The 22,495-nt window shown below is 34.7% G+C and overlaps 1 protein-coding gene across 6 annotated transcripts in view; it reads right to left on the bottom strand.

Annotated features, from left to right (window-relative positions):
- The window catches only part of LOC149781297 (putative N-acetylated-alpha-linked acidic dipeptidase), a 324,099-nt gene that overhangs the window by 68,161 nt on the left and 233,443 nt on the right, over nt 1–22,495 (bottom strand). For all 6 annotated transcript variants that reach the window (XM_089935382.1, XM_089935384.1, XM_089935381.1 and 3 more), the window contains 3 exons: nt 19,367–19,507; nt 16,308–16,446; nt 14,233–14,355 (listed from right to left, as the gene is read on the bottom strand). In XM_089935382.1, the coding sequence (XP_089791508.1) occupies nt 14,233–14,355; nt 16,308–16,446; nt 19,367–19,507 (403 nt within the window). The remainder of the gene's footprint in view (nt 1–14,232; nt 14,356–16,307; nt 16,447–19,366; nt 19,508–22,495) is intronic.

The raw sequence follows: 22,495 nt of genomic DNA on the forward strand, positions 1-22,495 counted from the left end.
GGCAATGTGTGTGTGTGTGTGTGATTAGATTTTTAAAGTAGCTTTAAAATTTTTTCAGTCATATCACTATGATGTCTGCAGTGTGGCAGTTAATAGTGATGTCTAGCACTGAGGCATCATGCTGCAGACATGTAGCATGACGTCCCACCCAGTCACATTATCCTGACACCAGGCCGACCAGTCCTAACATTAACCTCTTAATGCTGAGCGCCAAGCAAGGCAGCTGTTAGTACCATTTTTGTAAGTCTTTGCTATGACTCGGCCGGGGATGGAACCCATGACTTTCAAAAAACGAGTCAGACGCTCTAACCACTAGGCCACTGGAGTGGTCATATATATCCAGAAATAATTCACTACCAAATTATTACACTGACACCACTGTGGGGTTAGAAAAATCAAATGCATGGCAGTAAGCAAAGTGCACCTGAACAAGTGATAAAAATGGGAGAGACAGCTCAATTTAAACTGAGAAAATTCTTAATTAGGAATATTTCCAAGCTACAAAGACAATGCACATAATAAAATCACTGTAAAGTGAAGGTGATTCTTCATCAATGTCAACATTACAGCCATGTGATTGAAAACAAATGAAGGACTTTTCAAGGGCAATGTATCTATGGTTTGGACTTGGAATCATCATGTCTTCTAGAATCTTTAGGTTCACCCTGATGAGAGGACAAATGGTCAGGGTATTTTCTGTCTAGACATGTACCACCTACATCATAGCAACAGGTATGTATTACTATATTACCAAGAGACTTGAAAATGTCCTGTATGAGTATGTATCCTTTATATAGAGGTGTCTGCTACAGCAGGTTTGTATAAATTGCATATTCACAATTATAATGGATCCCTACTGCAGAGTTATTTAAAACTTTCTGCATCCAACTGCAATCTTCTTAGACTCAATTAGAGATGCAAGTCAGGCATGTTACCACAACCTCATCTTCCACAGATCCAAACAGAAGTGACTTCATACTTATTATACTGTGCCAAAATTGTATTCTCTACATTTTGTTCTTCAGTATCTGGAGCCTAAAATAAATTGCAGTGTACCAGTCTAAGGATATTTCAATAAAAGACATCATATGGCATAAGAAATCCATGTCAGGACATATACATACCTCTAGTAGCTCTATACTCTGCACTTACTTAACCTTGATCCATACATAACTGCACGATAATATGCTTTTTAAATACATCAAGACATTCAAATTTCCAGATCTACTGTTTCTGGACCTATAATTTCAACTAAATAAAAGAACACTTAACTATATCCAAATCAAAATCATTTTTTTTGCATTTCAGACATAATCTGACTTTGAAATCCACCAGAGAAATGAATCTAAAAACTTTATTAATCAAACAATTCTAAATAATTTATTAGTTAATTAAATAAACATTAGTAATAATAAAAAGATTGAAAACAATGTACTGGTAAATATGCAATAAGTGAAGATCTCTAAAAAAAAATCATTTTCTGTTGCTATGCTGCATTGTACGTGAAAATCAATTAGAAAACCAAAGAACTAGATTTAGAACATGGTCATAAATGATGCGAATGTAAGAGCATAAACACACAACTCATATTTGCAGAGGTGTAATACTGATAAAGATTTTATTGACCAATGTCGTAAATAGCACAATTATAATTACCAGGTAATGCCAAAGCAAGACTGCTGCAGGACCTTGTGAAAAAGCCAATAAATGTTGACTATATTTGCATTTCCTTATCATTTTAAGTGAACGGCATACACTCTGCAGTCTGCACAACTATGAACAGTGTACACTCTATGAATGGTGTACACTCTGCACTTAGCACAACTATGAACAGTGTACACTCTGCACTTAGCACCACTATGAACAGTGTACACACTGCACTTAGCACAACTATGAATAGTGTACACTCTGCACTTAGCACAACTATGAACAGTGTACACTCTATGAACAGTGTACACTCTGCACTTAGCACAACTATGAACAGTGTACACTCTATGAACAGTGCACACTCTACACCTAGCACAACTATGAACAGTGTACACTCTATGAGCGGTGTACTCTTTGCACTTAGCACAACTATGAACAGTATACACTCTGCACTTAGCACAACTATGAACAGTGTACACTCTGCACTTAGCACCACTATGAACAGTGTACACTCAGCACTTAGCACCACTATGAACAGTATACACTTTGCACTTAGCACAACTATAACAGTGTACACTCTGCACTTAGCACCACTATGAACAGTGTACACTTTGCACTTAGCACCACTATGAACAGTGTACACTTTGCACTTAGCACAACTATGAACAGTGTACACTCTATGAACGGTGTACTCTTTGCACTTAGCACAACTATGAACAGTGTACACTCTGCACTTAGCACAACTATGAACAGTGTACACTCTATGAACAGTGTACACTCTGCACTTAGCACAACTATGAACAGTGTACACTCTGCACTTAGCACCACTATGAACAGTGTACACTCAGTACTTAGCACCACTATGAACAGTATACACTTTGCACTTAGCACAACTATAACAGTGTACACTCTGCACTTAGCACCACTATGAACAGTGTACACTTTGCACTTAGCACCACTATGAACAGTGTACACTTTGCACTTAGCACAACTATGAACAGTGTACACTCTGCACTTAGCACCACTATGAACAATGTACACTGCACTTAGCACAACTGTGAACAGTGTACACTCTGCACTTAGCACCACCATGAACAGTGTACACTATATGAACAGTGTACACTCAGCACTTAGCACAACTATGAACAGTGTACACTCTATGAACAGTGTACACTCTGCACTTAGCACCACTATGAACAGTGTATACTTTGCACTTAGCACCACTATGAACAGTGTACACTTTGCACTTAGCACAACTATGAACAGTGTACACTCTGCACTTAGCATCACTATGAACAGTGTACACTGCACTTAGCACAACTGTGAACAGTGTACACTCTGCACTTAGCACCCCCATGAACAGTGTACACTATATGAACAGTGTACACTCAGCACTTAGCACAACTATGAACAGTGTACACACTATGAACAGTGTACACTCTGCACTTAGCACCACTATGAACAGCGTATACTCTGCAGTCTGCACTACTATGAACAGTGTACACTCTGCACTTAATACCACTATGAACAGTGTACACTCTGCACTTAGCACCACTATGAACAGTGTACACTCTGCACTTAGCACCACTATGAACAGTGTACACTCTGCATTTAGCACAACTATGAACAGCATATACTCTATAACAAGTTGCTTTTTTAAATGTCACAAAGCCATGATTTAAAATATATTGTTTTTGGTACCAAAAGGTGAAATATATCTGGCATTAAGACAGGAAAAGAAAGATTATCATTTTATTCTGTTCCAAAGTTGTTCCAGAGTCGATACTTAGAAGATTAAACAAACAGCCACCTTACATAAATTCATCTTACTGTTATAGGCTGATCAGATTAATATTGGTAATTTAATAGAGTAATGGGATAGGTTTAATCAAATCAGTGGCAGTGAATTACATTTTTGGCATTTTGGAAACTATTTGATCATATATGACCACAAAGTAAGTTTGATTCAGTAGTGCATCACAGCAGGTTTATCAATGTTGTCAAAGAAGGGGAAGTAACTTCTTCATACATGAACAGCCTACAGTCAAATTGTTTTCAGCTAAACTTTAATTTCCATGTCTGAAATGTAATGCAATTTCTATTTATTTGTTCTAGCTCACAAAGTGCTCATTTTTGTTGCTACATGTATAGCTTGTGTATTCACACACAATCAAGCATTGCAAGGCATGATGGGAAGTTGTAGTTTTAAATAAGAAAATATAAGGATATATTTTTCATATGTGAAAATATTGGAATGAAAAAGCAAAAATTATTTTGCCAATAAGTTTCTATATTTCACACTTAAGAATATATGAAGTTGGTACATTAACAGAAATAACACAGTAGTCATGTCAAAAAGCTATTTGTGTCATAAGAAGTACTGAATTGGCCATCTAGCTCGTAATTAACCAGCAAAGATGTAATCAGCAGTCAACTGAACTTCCCCCCACCCCCATTTTGGCTTCTCATTGCTATTTGAATTCACTATAATTATTTCAGCATAAAAAGACATAGAATTGTAACTTTTACCCCCCAAAAATTAATAAAAAAGAACAAAATTTCAAAGTTTCAGTGACCAATAGTGCATGAAATTATCTTACTGTATTGATATGTTAGTATCCCTATGGAATGTGGCCCTCATAAGCATGAACAATTTTGACAAAACAGGGACTTCTCATCTATTATTCTAAACTGCTTTATAAATACTAATCCAAGTTTCCTCTGACTACATAAATACACTGTACATGTGTTAATTGAAAACATGATATGCTTTTTGGTTAAAGTTCGACAAGTTGTGCAATCATCTGGGACTGATAAATTACAAATTTAGGACAACATTTCTTTATTACTGTCAACACATTGTACCCAGCCACTAGTGTTATAAACTGTAAGACTTTCTTTCAACAATTAGATTTGAGCTCCACCAAATTTGAGAAATCTAATTTCTAGTGCGAACTGCATGATATACAAGCACAAGTACATGTGCATAACATAGTCCAGACGATGATGATGATGATGATGATGATGAAGATGGTGATGACAACAATGATGATGATGATGATGATGACTTGATTAAGAGAAGGAAACTTAGTTAGTTACAGGAAATTATCTACCTTCATGCCTTCTGTAATGTGCAATATATACCACAACACATGCAGTATATATAGCAGTGTGATACAATAGTCTTGATTTATTCTGAAAATCATGCCCAGAACATATGCACAAGCACCACTGAGTACACAAACATGTATAGCACATCAAATTGTATCTAAAAATTCATCTTTAAGAAAAAGGTACAAGCAGAGGAATACAGGAGGTGTTTATATATGTATTAATAGAACTCTTCAACTGTCATAAAATTTCATCCTACTGAGACATTGGTTATGAAAAGAGGAAATGCTAAAGGCCTGCCGTGTGACACTGGGAATATTGTTTACTCCAATGGATAGTATATTAATGGTACATTAATAGTTCTTTGGCTTTGGTATAAAGTAATTTTTACTTCTAACAGCCCTTAAACTGGAATACCATCATCATCTCTTTGGTCAAAGATATTGCTTAGGTAGGCAGAAATGTATTATTGAGACATTTTACACATAAATTTGGCCTTTCTAAGAAATATTGTTTCATGTATTGGTAAAAGTTTTATATAATTCATTGCATCCTGGAAATTATCTATATATTCCTCTATAATGAAATGGCATGCTTTCTTTTTTTTGGAATCTTACATGTTTTATTATAATGTTTGAATTAGAGACAGTACCAAAAATTACATTACAATAGTCCACAAATGGCTAAATATAATTTTTTATAAAAGATTACTCGATACTAAAAAGGAATGTTGTACTTCTCAGAGCTAAGTAACTTTTCAGATTCCTTTAATTTTCATTTCTACAGATAAAACTTTATACATATGCTTAGTAACTATGATTATGCATCAAGCTTGACAATAAAATTACTCTTGCAAAAAGGTTTTGAAATGTTCCCATTCTACGGTGTTTAGTAGTAGTTATACCATCAAACTCAGTACAACATTTTCCCCTTACACTCTGACAATAAAAATATGACTGATGCTTATTGTTACAGATTACTCCCTGCTCAGAATAAAGTTGCAGGCAGGTGTTTCTGAGAATATATGCTCACAATAACAGGATTTACCAGGAGAAGGAGAAGAGTTTAAAATTCTAATTCAGCAAAATCTACACAACTACCATATGTACTCATTAATAAGTCCAAATGCATATTGCACAGCTCCAGATTCATGTCACATAATGCACTGGAAGATCTGGGTCTGTACAGTTTGTTAGGAGCAATCAGTAGAACAAATTACATAGACCCCAATCTGATGGCACATTATGCCATGACAGATCTGGCTCTTTGTTGTTTGCAGTTTGATTCAACCTATAAGCAAGTATGTACAGTACAAGTTATTAACTAAGGTGACCCTTTTTGCAGCAATAGCCATTAGTAATTTTGTATTGGTTAACAGTATTGTTCCATTTATGGTTAGAACTCATTACAATGCTGTTCTCAGAAGCCAAGAAACTGATCTGTAATTTATTCAAGGGGTTAAAACCTTGTTCGATTAAGCTGATAAGTCCATACCACAAAATTGCTATGTTTCACCCTCTCCCCCCTTACCCAAGTATGGGCTTGACTTACCCATAAACATTAAAAAAATTACCAGTTATACAATGTGGAGATGCTTTAAAACTAAAATGAATAAGTTAAATCCACACTGATGGATATGAATTGTATATGTAAAACAAATTCTACATTTCAGTCTGCCATTTTGGAAGCCATGCTGGTGGTGTAAAAATGCATAAGAGTGTCATGCAAATGGCCCCAAATATGTTTATTCTTTATAATCTAGTCTATTCCATTTCATCCTCTGAAGATTGGCACCATTTTCATTTAGGATGTGATGTGATGTGATTTTGATTTTTAATGTAGCTTTAAATAAATTTCAGTCATATCGCTACAATGTCTGCAATGAGCCAGTTTATAGTGATGTCTAGCACTGAGGCATCATGCCGCAGACATGTAGCATGATGTACTACCCAGTCACATTATTCTGACACCAGGCCGACCAGTCCTAACACTAACCTCTTAATGCTGAACACCAAGCGAGGCAGCTGTTAGTACCATTTTTGTAAGTCTCTGGTATGACTTGGCTGGGAATCGAACCCATGATCTCCCACATCCAAAGCGTACGCTCTAACCACTAGTCCACCAGAGCAGTTTCATTTAGGAGCAACTAGACATCATAAGAAGTCTTTTAGTAAAACAACATGTTGATATGACCATCCAGTTATAACAGTAGAGATAACAAGGTTTTAAAAATGGCTGCTGTGGTGGCCATGTTAGATGCCCATGATGAACTGTTTTCATTTAGTACTAGCTACATCATAATATGCCTTCTCATGTTGATATGACTTTCCTTTGAGGAGCAGTAGTGATAACAAGATTTTCAAGATGGCTGCTATTGTAGTCAGACTGGATACCAGATAGCACAATTTTCATTTAATACCAACAAATGCACTATATGAAGTCTTTACTGAAAACCATATGTCGATATGGCCATCCATTAGGAGAAATAGCAATAGCAAAAGTTTCAAGAATGCTGGGGTGACCGTGGCCATATTGGATGCCTGATTAGTGAAAACCCCATGTTGATATGACCATACTTTCAGGGCGAGTAGTGATAACAAGATTTCCAACACCAAGCAGGCCTTTGGATGAATGTGTGTTAAGTTTTATGGGAATACTCTAAGTAGTTTTACATGGGTAACAATAACAAACTTGAGCTAATGGACAGACAGATATCAAAGGACAGACATAAAAAACAACAGAGAAAGGACAACAGTCAAACCGATAAGCTCTTTTGGTCTATGACTAGTAGAAGTGGAGAGTTTTCTAAATATCAAAGAAATAAAGATGGGCTTGTAAATTGTCACACATTGTATTGACATTTTTGGTTTTCATTTTTGAGAAATTTGTCTGAATTCCACAATCCTAAAATAGACCCTGATTAAAGCAAATATTAAGTGAACAACTGGGAAAGATTACATGATCGTCAAATTAGTACTAATTCAGCATATAACACTGTAAAGTACTAAGTTAACAAGTACACTGAAAGAATTAATATAGGAAGTACATAGTAAAGTACTAATTTAGCAAATACACTGTAAAGTACTAATATATCAAGTACTCTGTAATGTACTAAAATACCAAGTACACTACAAAGTACTAATTTAGCAAGTACACCTAAATGTACTAATATAACAAGTACATTGTAATGTACTAATATAGCAAGTACACTGTAAAGTACTAATATAACAAGTGCATTTTAATGTACAAAGATAGCAGGTACACTGTAATGTAATATTATAATAAGTACACTGTAAAGTACTAATATAGCAAGTACAATGTAATGTACTAATTTAGCAAGTACATCTAAAAGTATTAATATAACAAGTACGTTTTAATGTACTAAGATAGCAAGTACACTGCAATGTACTAATATAGCAAGTACATTATAATGTACTAATATAGCAAATACATTGTAATGTACCATTATAGTAAGTACACTGTAATGTACTAATATAGCAAATACACCTAAAAGTACTAATATAGCAAGTACACTGTAAAGTATTAATATAGCAAGTACAATGTAATGTACTAATAAAGCATGTACACTGTAATGTACTAATATAGCATGTACACTGTAAAGTACTAATACAGTAGTACATTGTTAAGTATTAATATAGCAAGTACACTATAATGTACTAATATAGCAAGTACAATGTAATGTACTAATATAGCAAGTACACTGTAAAGTATTAATATAGCAGTACACTGTTAAGTATTAATACAGCAAGTACACTATAATGTACTAATATAGCCAAATACACTGTAATGTACTAATATAGCAAGTACACTATAATATACTAATATAGCAAATACACTGTAATGTACTAATATAGCAAGTACAATGTAATATATTAATTTAGCAAGTACACTGTAAAGTACAAATATAGCAAGTACAATGTAAAGAACAGACAATAATTATCATAAATCCCAGATTTCATAATCTAAAATAAAACAACACTTTAACAATTTTCAGGACTTAAAATTATTACACAATGTAATTTAGATTGTTTTTTTAAACACGTAAGTTTAGGCAATATGAGAACTAGTAATCTGCATGATTTTATGTCAAATGATATACATTTTTGGTGAATTCAACTTTTGTCCCGAATTTAAAAATATTACCTTCATTAACAATATATGATACATACAATCTGATTCTGATTTTATTACGATCTAGGTTTGTATCTTCATTGCTGTTCATCTTCCTACCTACTCGACTGATAAATCTGACCCCATATTTAGCATGGCATGTTGATGGTTACCATGGTATCCAACTATCCATTTACTAACCAAATAACAATTACCCATCTAAACAATGTGCCATGGTAGAATACATGCCAGAACCTAAATTTTGGAGTAAAATATATTCTTTGATAATACTTCCCTCATTATAATGCATCTGAAGTACAGGCACTACCTCTGAAACCCAAACTTAGTGAGTTTGTTTTTAGTAACCTGATCATAATACATTAGGATAATAGGTATAAGATTTAGTGAGTTACATTCCCTTACCCCAGAAAAGGCCCAATCATTGGTACCCTAATGCATGTCAAGCAGCTTCAAACCTGGTGAAAGATGCAAGCTACACATAGATATGCCTGGATATGACTTGTAGGAAAAAAAATTCCATCCAAAAATCCTAATGCTTAGAACTAGTCTTCGTGTCTCCATTCAGAATCATGGCGCTCAAATGAAAAGGTTGAGAGAACTAAGATGAATGACCTGGTGAAGCACGTCACTGGTCTCTGGCACCAAAAACAATCAGCAGGACAATCACAGTGAGTTCACATTTTGAACAATCTCTATTGCTTTTTTGTGAGATGACTATCTTCTGCTGCAGAATGTCAGCTCTGAATAAGTCTGTTGAGACACATGTAGCAAAGGAAGTCAATGAAAAGGGGAACAACTCTGACCAGGATCTGGAGACCCTCAAGATGATTTGTAACACCTATCGATAGTTAGGGCAAAGTCTCTTCCATTCTGAGGCAAAGTGTTTGAGTCTTCCCCCGCCCCCCAAATCAGGAAGTGTAAAATGGGGTGTGTGTACACGGCATTATTTTCCGTGGGACATAGAGAGAAACTGGGAAGGAAACAATCCTTATCTCCCCATTTTTTCTTCAGTGACCGCTGGAAAGTATGTTATCTGAAAAAAGGGCTGTGTTATTACTTTTTTATTTACCATGCCCTAAGGTGGGGCTCCTTTCTATTTTTCTGGTTTCAACTCGGAAAAGATGGCTGAGCTCAAGGGCATTCAGCAAAATTTTCCTCTTTGGCAGCCTGTTTCCTACTCTTTGCCAGCCTGTTTCCTACTCTTTGCCAGCCTGTTTCCTACTCTCTGGCAGCCTGTTTCCTACGTTTCTCTACATAACATTAAACAACTTTTTAGACAACATTTGCTTGATGATCTAACAGTAAGTTTGGCTTTAGGGTGTTCCTTAAGGAAGGCATATATGGACAGAAAGGCATATCTTTTTGAAAGCTGTATGTTTACTGATGCTGGCAAAATTGGAAAGCATATGATTTGCTGCTCCATTTAGAATATTTACCATCTGTGAGACTTACTATAAGACTTGATCAGTGGAGGTCTCGATGGATGAGGCTAGGCCATCTTCAGACTACTGAAATATATCCATGGATATCCAGCTGAACATGGACCCTATTGCAATGATATTCTCAACCAGTTGCTTTGTGTCAAAAGAGGACTTTTGGTCTATATGTATCAATGGAGGTTTTGTCATTCCCAGGCTTGAAACATCCATATCTACATCTGAAACCTTAACTTGAAAAACAGGCATACATGCCTTAAAGAAAACCTTCTTAAAATATGATGGGATTTGTGGCTTTGAAGAGAAAAGTCAGGTTACACCTAAGTTTTGAAGCTCCCTCTTTAACCAGTCAAATAAATGAGTAACTCAACCAGACTCTCACTGCTAGTTGAATGTCAGGTGGTCTTTCTTGACCAATCAGATGCAGGAATTTTGTCAGTTGTTAATGATGACACAAGAGGAGGTTGACAAAACTCAATTGGCAGAAGCCAGAAGATTTCTTCAATTGACACACAGAAACCCCAAGTCCTTTCTGGACATCATTAGATCAAAGGTGATAGGAATGCTTCCTGTGATGACTGTCATGAAGCTGGCAAAGCCAAACTACAAAAAGCATAGAGAACAAGACTGGGAGTTTGGCAAAGTTGTGACACTATTTTCATCAGACATTCACTGAGCAAATCATCAATGGCCTGGGAATGTTAAAGATTATCTGGAACTGGAATCTTCCTACAGGTAGTGCTGGGTCAAGACAATGCTGGGGCTTATGCTGTTGTTGTCTGGTGTCAGTCCACAATACTTCTAAGACTATGGTACCAGAGGCCATATGCTCTTTGATGCTGAATACCAAAAAGACATGAAGTCAGACTCAAAGCCAGTGCGGGGACTAGCAATACTGGATGCATATTTTCACAGGATTCTGACCTGAATTGTACCCCATGCAACTGAGACTGGTTATCTTCCATCAGTTGTTGTTGTTGTTGTGGAGTTTAACGCCATTTTTCAGCACATGATAGGCTATGCACGGTGACCAGTATTAATGGTAAAGGAAGAACTCGGGAAAACCCCGGGAAGAACCACCGACCCACGAGAAGCTACTGTCAAGCTTTCTCACATACCCACCTTGGCCGAATCCTAGACTCGAACCCACGCAGACAGAGATGAGATTGCAGTGATCTGTAATGGAGAGCACTTTAGACCACTCGGCCACTCGGGGCCCCTATCTTCAATCAGCATAAAATGTCTGCACACTGTAGATTTTGTTCTACCTATTGTGTCACTGCATGTAAGTATAAAATGTCTGGACCCTGTAGAATTTGTTTTGCCCATTGTGTTGACTCACAGGGGCCCCGAGTGGCCGAGTGGTCTAAAGCACTCTCCGTTATGGATCACTGCCATCTCACCTTTATCTGTGTGGGTTCGAGTCTCGGAATCGGCCAATGTAGGTATGTGAGAAAGCTTGCCAGTAGCTTCTCGTGGGCCGGTGGTTCTTTCCAGGGTTTTCCCAGATTCTTCCTTCACCATTAATACTGGCTGCCATGTATAGCCTATCGTGTGCTGAAAAATGGCATTAAACCCCACAACAACAACAACATGTTGACTCATAACATGATGTAATACGTTACAATTGCTTGACAACATACCATGTTAATACCAAGATAGAATGCACTGACATGTATAAACACAACTACAACCTGACTATAATCTCTGCAAATTGTACAAAATCAACATAATTAAAGCTTGAGAAAAATGTCCAGGGCTGAAATGTTTTAGGGATAAATATCTCAGGCTGAAATGTCTAATTCTGAAATGTCTAAAGTCCAAAATGTCTAAGAGCCAAAATGTCTTAAGACCAAAGTGTCAGTAAACTCTATACAGTGTATTACTATTTATCTCTCATTACAGACTGATACCTACTAACCTATAACACTATTTGTTTCTCATCCCTATTGATAGCTACTAAAGTATATCACTATTTATCATTTCAGCCAGATAGCTATCATAACACTATTTATTTCTCATTACAGCCAGATAGCTTCTATACTAAACTATTTATTTCTCAATACAGCCAGATAGCTTCTGTACTAAACTGCTATTTATTTCTCATTACAGCCTAATAGCCAATATACTACACTGCTATTTATTTCTCAATAAAGCCCAACAGCTACTATACTATAACTATTTCTCATTAAAGACAGACAGCTACAATACTATAACACTATTTCTTATTACAGCCTGATAGCTACTGTACTACTCTGCTATTAATTTCTCGTTACAGCCCAACAGCTATTATAACACTATGTATTTATCATTACAGCCTGATAGCTACAACACTATAACACTAGGTATTTCTCATTACAGCCTGATAGCTACAACATTATAACACTATTTATCTGCCATTACAGCCTTATACCTACTACACTAAAATGTTTTTCTCTCTCATTACAGCTGGACAGATACTATATTGTAGGATAAGATGGGCATTTGGAATAAAGAGTGGTCTCCACACAAAAATAATGGCTCTGTTTAGAGAAAAAAAAAAAAAAAGAACTCCAGCTTTTACCCTTCTGTTCATGTGCGAGTCAAATAGCCAATGAAAAATGATGTTTCTAACACAACTAGGCAGTATGTTATTGAAAGATCACCGGGGTTTGGGTGTTTTTGGATCTATTCAGAAATAGCTTTTAAAATGTGTTTCCTACTCGATTTTCAGGTGAAAATGACAAAAAGCTCAAGGGGTTAATGTGTTAATACATTATATTGCTACTTATTTCTTTCATTACAGCCTGAATGCCACTAGACTATCTTGCTATCTATAGTATCTCTCATTACAATCTGATACCAACAGCATTTCCCATTACCCTCATTACAATCTGATACCAACTATACTATAATAACAGCATTTCCCATTACCCTCATTACAATCTGATACCAACTATACTATAATAACAGCATTTCCCATTACCCTCATTACAATCTGATACCAACTATACTATAATAACAGCATTTCCCATTACCCTCATTACAATCTGATACCAACTATACTATAATAACAGCATTTCCCATTACCCTCATTACAATCTAATACCAACTATACTATAATAACAGCATTTCCCATTACCCTCATTTATACATCAGATACCCCCAAATTTATATTCTGACCCTTGGTTCTGACATCAAGTTTTGTTTCTTCACACAGTCTGACCCCTAGTCCTGATAACAAGGGGATTTTTGCCTCTCGATCTTGCACATGAGTGGATACATTGATAATACATCCCCGTTGATCCCTCTCATTACAGCCTGATGGCTACTATTTCATTTATAAATTGTATCCCTTTTTTCAAAAGTAGATACTATCAAATTATTAGCAGGAATCTTTTAGAGGGAGGGTTTGGGCTGATAATATTTTATATCAAAATATTGGGAATGACCAGAGTTATAATCTATTGTTCATTTCCTCAGTCATGCTTGACTATATCTTTGCCTATATCTTCAAACTGGTTTTAAAGGTGAATACAGGTAAAACTCATTATAATGTGATACGTTATAATACCATTCCACTTATAACACAATGGAAGCATGGCTCCCATTTCTGAATTTAAGGTGAATTCTCTTTCTAGCATCCTAAATGCATGCTCATGGAAAAGCCGATTATTTGTATCCCAAGTAGATTATATAATCAAGAGGTTAGTTAAAGCTGATAACATTGAAATTTCAATGTATATTTTCTATGAGAAAATTTTTCAAATTAATTTTGTATGCGATCCGGCTTATATTGTGATGTTATTCTTAGGACCCCAAGCATCACAGTACAATGGGTTTTACCTGTATTTGATTTTTTTAAATGTACACCATAGTATTTGTATATAAAACTGGTCTGTACTACCTTACTAGCTGGATGATTCTTGCCATATCTAATGATGAGAAGAGAACCATTTACAGAAATGTTTTGCAGCTTCAATTCTTCAAAATCATCTGAGCGACCATAGTGGGCATATACAACATTTGTCTGAAGAAAAGAAAAAAATGTAATTCCAAAATTTAGAAGACTGAATACTAACACTGAACTGAGCTCATGATTTCAGGTTTTCCTACGAATGTTTGTGCTTTTGACATTAATGTAACCAACATATTTGAAATAAATAACTAAATTATTTTTTGTAACTTCATTTATTTATAATTATATAAACTGATATATAAATCATGATGTTATCAAAAAGACAAAATAAAAAATAAAAGAAGCCTGGACTTGACCTACCAGATTAACTAATTGGTATATTTAATGATCAGGATTTCTTGCTTATTTATGTGTAAAACCTAATAACTAAATAAATCAATCAATCAATCTAGCAAGTTAAGACTTTAGTCCAAATGCTCCAGGACTGTAGTTTTTATTAGCCATTATGTTAACCTTTCAACCTGTGTCTCCACCATGTCATTATAAATGGAGTCTATAGTTTGCATATTTCTAATGATCAGAAGACAGTTCTTATTACATTTATGTCGACAGGTGAACTTAAAAGCTAGAGGTCTGCAACAAAGTAGTATTTTCACTACCTATCCTTCATTAAACAAATATACATTATTTGTAGTGATATACTTAATTGTCCCAGCCTACCAGTGTGGCACATGTAGTCACAATAAAAGAGGTCAAGATATGCATAATTGTCCCATCCCACCAGTGTGGCACATGCAGTCACAATAAAAACACAATAAAGAGTACCAGATTTGTAGTAAAATGCTTAATTATCCCATTCCACCAGTGTGGCACATACAGTCACATTAAAACAGTACCAGATTTGTAGTAACATGCTTAATTGTCCCATCCCACCAGTGTGACACATGCAGTCACATTAAAACAGTACCAAATTTGTAACAAATATTCTTAATTGTCCCAGCTCACCAGTTCTGCACATAGTCACATTAAAACAGTACCAGATTTGTTGTAATATGCTCAACTGACCCAGCCCACCCATGTGGCACATGCAGCCACAATCAATCAGTACCAGATTTGTTGTAATATGCTTGATTGTCCCATCCCACCAGTGTGATACATGTAGTCACATTAAAACAGTACCAAATTTGTAGCAAATATTCTTAATTGTCCCAGCCCACCAGTTCTGCACATAATCACATTAAAAAAGTACAACATTTGTTGCAATATGCTAAACTATCCATCCCACAGTATGGCACATGCAGTTGCAATAAAATAGTACCAGATTTGTTGTAGTATGCTTAACTGGCCCATCCTACTAGTGTGGCACATGCAGCCACAATAAAACAGTACCAGATTTGTTGTAATTTGCTTTACTGTCCTAGCCCACCAGTGTGGCACATGCACTCTCATATTAAAACAGTACCAGATGCTTAATTGTCCCATCCCACCAGTGTGGCACATGCAGTCACAATAAAACAGTACCTGATTTGCAGTAATATGCTTAATTGTCCCATCTCAACAGTGTGGCATATAGTCACATTAAAACAGTACCATATTTGTTGCAATATGCTTAACTGTCCCAGCCCACTAGTGTGGCACATTATGTCACAATAGAACGATACCAAAATTTGTACCAATCTTTTAAATTTCTGCAGTATGAGAGCTCTAATTGTTTTTTTTAGAAGGCTGACATCTTGAGGCATGGAATCACAGTGTCAAATCCAAACAGTGAAAATGGGTCCTTTTACAATACCAGAAACAGCTCAGGCCAAATTAAGAGGTGGACAAAATGGTTGGTGCACTTAAGTCAGGTTTTGTACCCAATGGATTGCCCCAAATAGTTAACATATATGTTTTTGGTCCAGAATGCCCTAGCACACTGGTGTTATTTCATCTGTGACATTGTTTCTTTTTCTTAAAATTTTTTAAATATTATGTTTTCTTTTTTGCTGTTTAATTTAATTGGAGCAGAAGGTAAGGATATACAAATTTTTAATTGTTATACTTTGATTCATTGATCTTACCGTTGCTACGAACTTAGCAGGAGAATAGGCATTAAAGGGAGTGTACTCTGGATGGGCACTGGAGCCATTAAAATGGGAATGAAACAACAGGCTTCCATTTACTGTCCTGACACTAATACTGTTCCCATTTTCATTTGTACTGGAAAGAAAAGAATCCATCAGATAATCTGATAATTATTTTTGTAAATCAGCACAAAAATCAGAAAAGTCTGTAATAAATGTTTTATTCTGACAAATAATTTAAGTTTAATTTAAGTCCGGAAAAGTGCCATAATTTAAGTAGACATAATGTATTAATTTTTGATGAGATTGAATTGAAGACAAGAGTTATTCCTATTAAATTTCTATATGCAATAAAGACAAATTCACATAAAGATTTGTCCTTTTAACAACTAGACTCTGTAACAAGGCAGGAGAATGGAAGGAGGGACAGACTGAAATTTTCTAGTCCTTTTAACAACTAGACTCTGTAAGAAGGCAGGAGAATGGAAAGTGGGACAGACTGAAATTTTCTAGTCCTTTTAACAACTAGACTCTGTAAGAAGGCAGGAGAATGGAAAGTGGGACAGACTGAAATTTTCTAGTCCTTTTAACAACTAGACTCTGTAAGAAGGCAGGAGAATGGAAAGAGGGACAGACTGAAATTTTCTAGTCCTTTTAACAACTAGACTCTGTAAGAAGGCAGGAGAATGGAAAGAGGGACAGACTGAAATTTTCTAGGAAGTGCCTCTAAACTTTAATTCTCAGCACTGCCAAAGAAATTTGATATTACACTAACTGAGGTACTAAAGAGAATAAGAAAATAGGGGCAGTCATACAGGTAATATAGGGGAAGTCGTACAGGTCATATAGGGGCAGTCGTACAGGTCATATAGGGGCAGTTGTACAGGTCACATAGGCATTAATACCAACTATTTAAGTAATGGATGTCATTTTTTTTAGAATTTGTTTTACAGAATTTTAAATAGTAATCATTCTCTTTACTTGGATCCTCATCTATCAATGATCCTTTGGAAGGTCATTATTTACATGCCCCAAAAAGTACATATGGCAAATTCAATGTTCAAGTACATGGGCAAGTTGGGACGAGATCAAACTAATGGTGTCATCCAGTACAATTCGGACTGAATTTTGCATGCTGTGATGTCACAATGAAACCTATGCATGCTGTGATGTCACAGTGAAACCTATGCATGCTGTGATGTCACAATGAAACCTATGCATGCTGATAAACAAGTTGGTACTCCCCAGTATTGTGATGACTAGACTTAACATGCTCTTTTCTTGACCCAGTTTATTACCTGGCCACCATTGTAAAGACCATAGTGATTGATAAGTTTCACCTGGAAGTTTCTTAATGATAGTTATGGTGCAGCCATTGAATAGAAATTAGTTTTACATTTTAAAAGGAAATTTATATTTATTTTAAGATGAGTAACTGCATATATATGACCTGTATGACTTTTACTTTAACCCAAGCAGTTAAAACCACTTCTATCGGAATCTATTAATAATGTCGTCACATTTTAATAAATTGTGTTGGTTGGTTATAGCTAATTAGATCAATAGAAATGAAATGGATGAATATATTGTGTTGGTTGGTTATAGCTATATAGATAAATAGGAATGAAATGAATTAATATATTGTGTTGGTTGGTTATAGCTATATAGATAAATAGGAATGAAATGAATTAATATATTGTGTTGGTTGGTTATAGCTATATAGATAAATAGGAATGAAATGGATTAATATATTGTGTTGGTTGGTTATAGCTATATAGATAAATAGAAATGAAATGGATGAATATATTGTGTTGGTTGGTTATAGCTATATAGATAAATAGGAATGAAATGAATTAATATATTGTGTTGGTTGGTTATAGCTATATAGATAAATAGGAATGAAATGAATCAATATATTGTGTTGGTTGGTTATAGCTATATAGATAAATAGGAATGAAATGAATTAATATATTGTGTTGGTTGGTTATAGATATATAGATAAATAGGAATGAAATGAATGAATATATTGTGTTGGTTGGTTATAGCTATATAGATAAATAGGAATGAAATGAATGAATATATTGTGTTGGTTGGTTATAGCTATATAGATAAATAGGAATGAAATGAATTAATATATTGTGTTGGTTGGTTATAGCTATATAGATAAATAGGAATGAAATGAATGAATATATTGTGTTGGTTGGTTATAGCTATATAGATAAATAGGAATGAAATGAATGAATATATTGTGTTGGTTGGTTATAGCTATATAGATAAATAGGAATGAAATGAATTAATATATTGTGTTGGTTGGTTATAGCTATATAGATAAATAGGAATGAAATGAATTAATATATTGTGTTGGTTGGTTATAGATATATAGATAAATAGGAATGAAATGGATGAATATATTGTGTTGGTTGGTTATAGCTAATTAGATCAATATGAATTAAATGTGTTAAAGGCATATCAATTAAATAGACAATAAAAAATCTATGACCAAAACATTACAGCAAATCTACTATGTCTGTGACCTTGACCCCAAGATAAATGGAGCTACTAATTATGTCACTGAATACATTATCTTTGCTCTTTAAGGTGACATTAAAAATACAAACAGAATCAATGAATGGAGTAAGCAAATACAAGCATATGAACAGCTATAATTAAATTCTTTACACAAATATTCTATCTGTAACCTTGACCCAAAGATAAAAGGAAGGTAGCATGTCTGTGACCTTTACCCAATGAATGAGGATGTGTGTCACAATGAATGGTCTTTGCTTTTTTATAAGATGCCTCAAATGTAAACAGTTCTCATGCAGTTAAATAAATATAAACCAAGTGAATAACTAAAAGCGACATCTATACAAGACTGTTGACAATGTCACCACTGCCACCATTACAGGAAAACTGACCACTGCATTTAGCTTTTTAACTGATATAAGTTCAATATAAGATGAATTCAGGATATATGTTAAGGTTACAAGAAGACTATATCTAACATAGTACTAAATTGTATGGGTTGTATTTCATCAAATAACATAAGAACTTACTAGTTTGGATAGGACAATGACACGCTGTATTTCTTGTGTTTAACAGCATCAAAAGGAAATGTCAGCCATTCTTGCTGAACGTAATGTATCAGTTTGTTGGTCCCACCAACACCTGACAGGCGCACTTTCTTTGTGATTGTTCTAAAACAAAAAGAACCACAAAAAAGTCACACATGAAATGTTTTCTTACAAAAAAACATGATTATAGTATTCGTGAAAGAGACACATCGGCAGTCTTATCGGCAGTCTTTCATCAAAGCAACTGCAGAAATGAGCACATGGCTATTAAAGTGATTTCCCTTGAAAATTTATTTTAGTTTCTACAAGCATAGAATTAAAATGAATAAATTTGTTCTGTTATTTGCCTGAATGTTCAAAGAGTATTTGATATCATATTAAGAAATGAAGTCATGCAGCAGGAATTCTTCCATACACTATTGTATGACTGCATTAAACATTTACATGATACCATATTATTATCTAAAACATTTTTAATACATTTACACAATTTATTTTTTTCCTTTAATCAAAGTATATTAAAGTCATATCTTCATTTATATGAAATTCCAGTTTGGATTCATAATAATGAAGAATCAATTGTTACATCGTTTGAACACTTCGAGGAAAGATGAAATATAGCCAACCATTCAACATGCATTATAGGCAAAGATGAAAGATATTCAACAAAGCCGAGATAGTCTGAAAAATTAATTTGACAAATGTAATAATACACAGATGATTTAAATAGCAAGTTGAGTCAATGTCAATTGAGACAACATCTGCCACTAAATGGGTGTTATTTTACAGCAATTCTTGTCTTGATGATGATGCATCAGCTATAAATTGTTCTATTATTGAATTAAAGAAATTCTTGCAGAAAACTTGAAGTGGAGATGATGCATTTGAGACTGATGTCATACACTATACACTAATGCATTTGAGACTGATGTCATACGCTATACACTAATGCATTTGAGACTAATGCCATACACTATACACTAATGCATTTGAGACTGATGTCATATACTATACACTAATGCATTTGAGACTGATGTCATACACTATACACTAATGCATTTGAGACTGATATTATATACAATACATAAATGCATTTGAGACTGATGTCATACACTATACACTAATGCATTTGAGACTGATACCATACATTATACACTAACGCATTTGAGACTCATGTCATACACTATACACTAATGCATTTGAGACTGATGTCATACACTATACACTAATGCATTTGAGACTGATATTATATACAATACATAAATGCATTTGAGACTGATGTCATACACTATACACTAATGCATTTGAGACTGATTTCATACACTATACACTAATGCATTTGAGACTGATATTGTATACAATACATAAATGCATTTGAGACTGATGTCATATATTATACACTAATGCATTTGAGACTGATGTCATACACTATACACTAATGCATTTGAGACTAATATACTATACACTAATGCATTTGGGACTGATATTATATACAATACAAAAATGCATTTGAGACTGATGTCATACACTATACACAAATGCATTTGAGACTGATATCATATACAATACATAAATGCATTTGAGACTGATGTCATATACAATACACTAATGCATTTGAGACTGATGTCAATCATTATACATTAATACATTTGAGACTGATTTCATATACAATACATAAATGCATTTGAAACTGATATGATATACAATACACAAATGTATTTGAGATTGCCACACTGCAGTCATCATTGCAATATGACTGCAAAATTGTTAAAGCTATGTTAAAACTCCAAATCACACACACACACACACACGCACACACAAAATCATGAAACCATTCTTCATCACTGAAATCAATTTTATAAAGTGATTCTAAAATATTTTCTGAATAGATGGTCCTCCATTAGTCTGTTTTCATACTTCTCCACATCACACAATTTCTTCATACAGTTAGCAAAATTTGTTACTTTGACTTCTGAGTCTGCAGGGAACTTTTGAAAAATTTAAGTTCCACATCTAAGTGGGAGATTATTTCACTTGAAAAGCCTCAGATCCCATCTGGACAATCTTCCTTGATTATTATGTCAAAGCAAAGTTCTTCACCATTTCTGTTTTTATAGAAACATGGTAATCCTGTATGCATAGATTTCATTAATTTTCCAATAAATTTCTCAGTAGACACCCAGCAATGGGTACAGATCCTGTTCGAGTTTTCTGAACAGACAGAGATAAATCTGTTTCTGCCCAGTCACAGTGGGTGCTTTTGGAAATAGTGAATTTTGCCGCTCTTGGTCTTCTCGTGGGTCGGTGGTTCTTTCTGGGGTTTTCCTGGGTTCTTCCTCCACCATTAATACTGGCCGCCATGTATAGCCTATCGTGTGCTGAAAAATGGCTTTAAACCCTACAACAACAACAACAGAAAGCTCTTGGTCTTATGCCGCTCAACATCACCTCCTTCAGAGACTTGTACTTCTCTGATACTGCCCATTTCTATTATTTTCTGCAAAGTTTTAGAAATAGCATCCAGAATTGTAGGTGATGATTCCATATTACAAATATCCCTTTTATAGTATGTAATATAGAATATTCCCAAAACTGTACCAGAGTACTTGAACCTTAACTATAAATGTCCTTAATTTTGGTAGATGAAGATATCCATGAAGTGTTGACCTGAGATTTGGTAAAGTGTTGAAAAAGGCCAGTAAATAAATTGTGTGGATACATATGAAATGTATGCCTTATTCTATACCTTAAAATCTCAATCCTTACGTATACTGCAAGCCATTTTAGTTCTGTAAACAATGCATTTACATATAGATGAATATTTAATATTTACATGTAGATGAATATTCAATATGTGTGTCTAAACACTGGCTTTTGTAAATCTGTCAATATTGAAAACATTCTTGTATCTGTAAAGGAATTATTTCTTTTCATTTTTTTCTCAGATATTCTAACATTGTTTTGCTAGTTTTATAGGTCCATGATATAAAATAACATTTAGTGCCATTTTCTGAAGCTTATAAATCCCATCAAGCTGAAATGTGGTACAGTTTTCACACACAGCAGAGTATTAAGCACCATTTCCTTTTCTTTGGGGCTTTGTGCCATTTC

This window comes from Sinohyriopsis cumingii, chromosome 15 (genome assembly GCF_028554795.1).
Source record: "Sinohyriopsis cumingii isolate HCF-2022 chromosome 15, ASM2855479v2, whole genome shotgun sequence".
Lineage (NCBI taxonomy): Eukaryota > Metazoa > Mollusca > Bivalvia > Unionida > Unionidae > Sinohyriopsis > Sinohyriopsis cumingii.